Here is a 6,502-nt window from a genome sequence, read left to right as displayed (position 1 = left end):
GCTCAAGATATCTATGGGACCAAGAGCTTAGCAGGCTTCAAAGAGGGATGGGATGTTTTTATGGGTAAAAAAAAAATCCCATTCAGGTTGTTAGGATCTCTTTTAAAAAGTTTTGGAAGGGCTCTAAACCTTCGTGATTTACACCACCAAATATGTCTAAGTAGTGGGTGTTGGGGAAACTTTCCCTGGGAGCAGGGTGTCTCATCACTGCCTATTGCAAGGCTTGTTCCACTTTCCTCTGAAGAATCTAAGGAATGGCCACTAAATGCTGAGCTGAATGGAGCAGATGTCTGATCCAGTCTGGCAGTGCCTATCGTCCTGGTGGTGGTGAAAATCCAAGACTATGTAGTTGCTCATTTTCCTTGAGATCCTGGGAGCCTCTAGACTTGCATTGAGAGCAGAAAGATGTCTCCTTAATTATCATCTAGTCTCCTGTTATTTCTTCTTTCAGAAACTAAAGTTCAAAACTACCTGTGCCTGCCCAGGACATGATGTCAGCTGTCAATGACACCAAATTCAACTCTGCAGTGTTCCTTCTCACTGGGATACCAGGGCAGGAAGTCATCCATCTCTGGATTTCTATCCCCTTCTGTTTGATGTATGTTATTTCGATAATAGGAAATTCAGTCATTCTGTTCCTTATAAAAACAGATCCAACCCTCCATGAGCCCATGTACATTTTCCTTTCCATGTTGGCCATCACAGACCTTGGCTTATTGATAGCCACCATGCCGACGATATTGGGCATATACTTGTTTAACTCTAGGGAAATCAGCTTTAATGCCTGTTTTACCCAGTTGTTCTTTATTCAGTCGCTTCAGTGCATTGAATCTTCCATACTCTTGTTGATGGCCTTTGACCGCTTCATCGCCATCTGTAACCCACTGAGATATGCTTCCATCTTAGCCCTGCCGAGAATAGCCAAGATGGGACTGGTGTGTGTGCTAAGAGGAATAACCACAATATTCCCTCTCCCCCTTCTCCTGAAACGGTTCCAATACTGTGGAGACAATGTCCTCTCCCATTCCTACTGTGCACACCAGGAAGTCATGAAGTTGGCTTGTTCAGACAACAAATTCAACAACCTCTATGGCTTGTATCTTTCATTCTTAATTATGGGGTTGGATTCACTGCTCATCTTCCTCTCGTATGTGATGATCCTTAAAACAGTGCTGAGCGTTGTGTCGCAGACAAAGTGTCTTCGGGCCCTGAACACCTGTGTCTCCCACCTCTGTGTCGTCCTGCTTTTCTACACTTCAGAGATTGGTTTGTCTGTGATACACAGATTTGGGAACAGCTCGACTCACGTGCTTCAGATTCTCCTGGGCTATGTCTACCTTCTGGTCCCGCCCCTTATGAACCCAGTTGTGTACAGCATGAGAAGCAAACACCTTCGATCGAGGATAATCAGATTGTTCATCAAGTGAAGGGTCAGTTCATCACCCAGTTCCAGCACTGATGACACAGGAGACGAAAACCCAGGACACAGACACTGATTCCATCCTGGACCCTTACATCTGAGACAAGATGAGCTACTCATCTCCTCTCTATAGAAAGAGGTTGAGATGGGATCTAAGGCTTGGAGGAATGAGAGAGAGACTGCGCGCACCTGCTGGTGAGTGAGGACAGCACACAGGGGGAAGGAGACCAAGGCAGGCAGCAGCATTTACAAAATGACTGTGTTTGTGGAAAGCCAGGGGATCGGTGGGATATTGGGCCATAAAGAGCCATATTTGTAGCTCCTCCCACCTCAGAATTCCTCTTGATACTGTCAATAAAGAGAAGGGATGTGGATGTTGTTTCCTCTTACACTTGGACTGCCCCTGTCCTGTCTCTGGTTAAACACCCATAGGCCATGGGGAAAGCTGCAGAGCTTTTCTGCAGTCTGAGTCCTGATTCACTGTGAGCGCTCTGGTTTGCTGTGTGATCTATGAGGGCTGCAGGAGCTGTGGACAGGGGATATTCAAGGTGCACAGGCACACATCCTTCCCCTACACCCTCAGCCAGGTGATTATGACTGAGTCCTGTCAGATTAACGCAGGAGAAGCCTTTCAGGCAACCCCGCCTGCACACAGTTCTTGTCTCAGCACAGCACACCTGCTGAGCCCATTCCCCCCTCCCCCAAGCAGAGCTGTGTGAGTGAGGGTCTGTCGCACAGGAGTCCTGACAAGAGACTGAGGCCTAGTTTCCCTCCTTGTCCCCTGTGATTGTGCTGCCCGAGCTGCTTTCCAAGGGGTGGGAATGGGAATCAGCTCCCACAGAGAGGCCCAGGTAGCTCCTATCCCAGTCCAGCCCATTCACTGTAGGGAGACCATCTGTTCAAAAGGCAAAAGCAGAACATATGCAGGGGCCCCATCCCCTGTGTGGCAACACCCCAGGCTTCCTCTTTCCCTGAGGGACCTCCCTCTCCCCCATTCTTACCTGAAGCCATAAACCTCTGCTCCATCCCCTTCCTCCTTTGCCCCTCCTTCTGCCCCATCTCTTCCCCGGAACCTCACCCCCCTTTTCTCCTCTTTACCTGAAGCTCAAATCTCTCTCCAAATCCAAAGCCAGAGCCGGGCCAAGTTAAGAGCTGCCCAGGTTTCCAGAATCTCTATAAGGAGCCCCAGACCCTAGTCCTATCCTGGGCAGGTGGCTTGTGGGCCCGAGAGCAGCCTCCATCTTCTATCATCAATCCCAATACATACCCCTAGGGAAGTTGGGGAGTCCAGGTCTCCCCACATTGGCCCAGAATTGGAAGAGCAGGGGGCAGAGATTTGAGGGAAGAGATGAGGCAGAGGGTCTGGCAAGCCTGAACCAATGCTAACCGCAGCAGGTAGGGCAGTGGAGTTTCCTGAGTAAAGAAGGAGGATGGGGCTGGAGGGTAGGAGTTTGTGTTTTGGAGAAGACTGAATTAATGCCACCCCACAAAGGGGACTCTTGTTTTAAGTACCCCAGGCTGAGAGTAACTCACTGCAACTACCAAAGGGGGAAGGGCAGGTTGCCTGGAGGGCTACCTCAGGCCCCAAGGGGGCACTCTGTGGTGACACCCATCCACAGGGAATTGGTTAAAGCGGGCTGTACTCTTGGAAGCTGTTAGCCATCCCCAGTCTGCTCTAAACTCTGCACAGCTCTGTTACTCAACGGAGCTAGCTTTGATTCCCTTGCCATGTGTGACCATGAGCAAGCTACTAACTATCTCTGGGCCTCTGCACAGGTGGATCATAGCTTGGCCCTGCCTCACAGCAGTGGCGGGAGGATAAAGAGATTCCAGGTGCTCAGATACTCTGAGACCCTGAGGTCAGCGCTGTGTCAGGGTTCCACAGAGGAACACCTCTGACATTTGTCTATAAAAGGTTTACTAACTCAGCCTCTTGTGACAGCTGCTTCTGGAAAGCCCTGTGACTCCAGCATCTTGGTCTCTGTGGCAGTTGTGGGGGTGCTCGGGGGTAACAGTGAGGGGTGAGTAATGGATTTCTGAGGTGAGTGTTGGAGCATCACAGGGGTGTCAGGAGTTTCAGCACAGCCACAAGCCATTCAGACTGAGTGTGTCTAATGGTCAAACAGTGGAGCAACAGCCACAGGGGCTTCATCTTAAACTGTCTGGCTGGGAGAAATCAGCCTGAGGGAAAAGGTCAGCTCCACATGTTGGACCTGTAACATGGACACAACTGAGCACTAGGGTGATGAGTGGGCCCAGGCTCAGCAGGTTTCAGCACAGGCTGCTTCCTCAAGAAAAGAGCAAACCAATGGGAAGATGTTCTCAGAGACACAGGGTAGTTAGTCTGGGTCCCAAGAGCTCCTTGGTGTCCCAAGAGAATGTAAGTTGGGCCAGTTCTGTTCCTCTATCTCCAAAGCAAAGCCTGTCTAATTTAGCTTGTAATTAGATGTGAGATAGACAAGTGTAGACGTGTGGCAGCTCCCTGTTATTTTATAACCATTATTTCCAATTCTCTGTGTTGTTTTTCAATAAACCTCCTAGTTTTAAGGAGGCTTGTGGTGACTGTATAGCTCTGGTCACAAGCACCCAAAGGAAAGAAACTGTGGTGTCCAGTCAGAACTGCTTGGTGATAAGCAGCAGAGTCCTGTGGCAACTTATAGACTAACAGACGTATTGGAGCATGAGCTTTCGTGGGTGAATGCCAACTTCGTCGGATGCATCTGACGAAGTGGGTATTCACCCACGGAAGCTCATGCTCCAATACGTCTGTTAGTCTATAAGGTGTCGCAGGACTCTTTGCTGCTTTTACAGATCCAGACTAACATGGCTACCCCTCTGATACTTGGTGATAAGCATTTAGCATAGACGGTGTGTTGTCCCCAGCTCAAAGAGTGGGACAATTTTGAGACTCCATGCATGTCATGAAAGGACCTGGTTTAGAGGGTAAAGAGATCATATATCCCGGTTTTACTGTGACAATCCCAATTCTTCTTGGCCATCATCCATCTGTGTTTAGTGCCTATCATCATTCAGAGGAACAACTTGTTTAAGTTGCATCCAAAATAACGCTCCACTCAAGAGAATGATTCATAGAGTCATAGAGTTCCAGGTAAGAATTAACCATTAGATCATGTAGCCCAGAGGGTCTCACACTGAGCGATGTGTGTGTGGAATATATTCCAGGATGGGCGTCAGAAGTTTTAGGGAAAAAAACATCCTGTCCAGATTCTACCCATAGCAGGGTATAACTAGCTAAGTTGATTCCTCCATACAGATCTGGTCTTCATTCGGTGCTGTGTGTTTGTCTCTATGTGGCGCTGTGCGTTTTGTTGGATTTCTCCCACTCCCTTTTCTCCTTCAACGGTTACAATACTGTCGATCCAATGTCCTCTCTCATTTCTATTGCATAAACCAGGACGTTATGAAGATAGCTTGTTCGGATATCAGAGTAAACAGCATCTATGGCTTGTCTCTTTCACTTTTGACTGTGGGACTGGATTCACTGCTCATCTTCCTCTCTTATGTGATGATCCTGAAAATAGTGCTGAGCATCACATCCCACATGAAGTGCCTCAGGACCCTGAATACCTGTGTGTCCCACCTCTGCACCGTCCTGCTCTTCTACACGCCAATGACTGGTCTGTCTGTGATACACAGATTGAGGGAGGACTCTTCTCCCTTGCTTAAGATTCTCCTGGGTTATATCTACATTCTCGTTCCACCCCTGATCAACCCAATTGTGTACAGTGTGAAGAGCAAACACCTTCGTGCAAGGATAAGCAGGGCGTTCTGTGACGGGTTAGATCATAGAAACTCCCTTGGGGTTGCCAACTGATGTGCCAAGACTACTTCTGCCCATACCTTCCCTGCCAGTTTGGGACTGCAGCACTCTGTGTTGTTGAGCCAGATACACCCATGTGCTCCAATACAGACTCAGGGTCTGAACCATGTGCCCCAAAGCTGCAGGCTTAACTTAAAGCTGCTTAAGAAGTATTCTTGTCTTTAACACTCAGATGCCCAACTCTCAATGGGGTCTAAACCCAAATAAATCTGTTTTACCCTGTATAACGCTTGTGCAGGGTAAACTCATAAATTGTTTGCCTTCTTTAACATTGATAGAGAGATATGCACAGCTGTTTGCTCCCTCGGGTATAAATACATACTCAGGATTAATTCATAAGTAAAAAGTGATTTTATTAAACATAGAAAGTAGGACTTAAGTGGTTCCAAGTAGTGATGGAGAGAACAAAGTGAATTACCAAGTAAAATAAAATAAAACCTGTAAGTCTATGCCTAATACAGTAATAAAATGGAGTACAGATAAAATCTCACCCTCGGAGATGTTTCAATAAGTTTCTTTCACAGACTGGATGCCTTCCTAGTCTGAGCACACAGTCTGGGGTTCCCCACAGCAGCCTGAGCTCCTGCTTACCATGGCCCGACAGGGAGGCAGAGGCTCAGCGGAAGTGGAGGAGCAGGGAGCAGGGTCTAATGGAAGAGATGGGACAGAGGGCGGGGTGTCATAACCTTAGTCCCAGATCTGGACCTTAGCGTCCAAAATATGGGGGTTAGCATGAAAACCTCCAAGCTTAGCTACCAGCTTGGACCTGGTACTTGCTGCCACCACCCAAAAAATTAGAGTGTTTTGGGGCACTCTGGTCCCCCTGAAAAACCTTCCCTGGGGACCCCAAGACCCAAATCCCTTGAGTCTCACAACAAAGGGAAATAATCCTTTTTCCCTTCCCCCCTCCCCTCCAGGTGCTCCTGGAGAGATACACAGACACAAGCTCTGTGAATCCAAACAGAGTGACTCCCCCTCTCCGTTCCCGGTCCTGGAACAAAAAGGACTTTCCTCTTCACCCAGAGGGAATGCAAAATCAGGCTAGCCACTTCAACACACACAGATCTCCCCTGATTTCTTCCTCCCACCAATTCCCTGGTGAGTACAGACTCAATTTCCCTGAAGTAAAGAAAAACTCCAACAGGTCTTAAAAGAAAGCTTTATATAAAAAAGAAAGAAAAAATACAAATGGTCTCTCTGTATTAAGGTGATACAATACAGGGCTAATTGCTTAAAAGAAT

At 47.9% G+C, this 6,502-nt stretch overlaps 1 protein-coding gene across 1 annotated transcript; it reads left to right on the top strand.

Moving 5' to 3' along the window:
* Window positions 1–488: 488 nt before the first annotated feature.
* LOC115639740 (olfactory receptor 51G2-like) lies at window positions 489–1,427 on the top strand. Its single transcript, XM_030542689.1, has one exon. It carries the CDS (start codon window positions 489–491, stop codon window positions 1,425–1,427), a length of 939 nt encoding a protein of 312 aa, XP_030398549.1.
* Window positions 1,428–6,502: the final 5,075 nt, after the last annotated feature.

The sequence above is a fragment of the Gopherus evgoodei genome, unplaced genomic scaffold (genome assembly GCF_007399415.2).
Source record: "Gopherus evgoodei ecotype Sinaloan lineage unplaced genomic scaffold, rGopEvg1_v1.p scaffold_113_arrow_ctg1, whole genome shotgun sequence".
NCBI lineage: Eukaryota > Metazoa > Chordata > Testudines > Testudinidae > Gopherus > Gopherus evgoodei.
Note: the sequence above shows the minus strand (reverse complement) of the source record. Positions and strands in the feature narration are given on the sequence as shown.

Bases quoted from the DNA above. Each gene is read 5' to 3' on its own strand.
- LOC115639740 (XM_030542689.1), top strand. From the start codon at position 489: ATGATGTCAGCTGTCAATGACACCAAATTCAACTCTGCAGTGTTCCTT.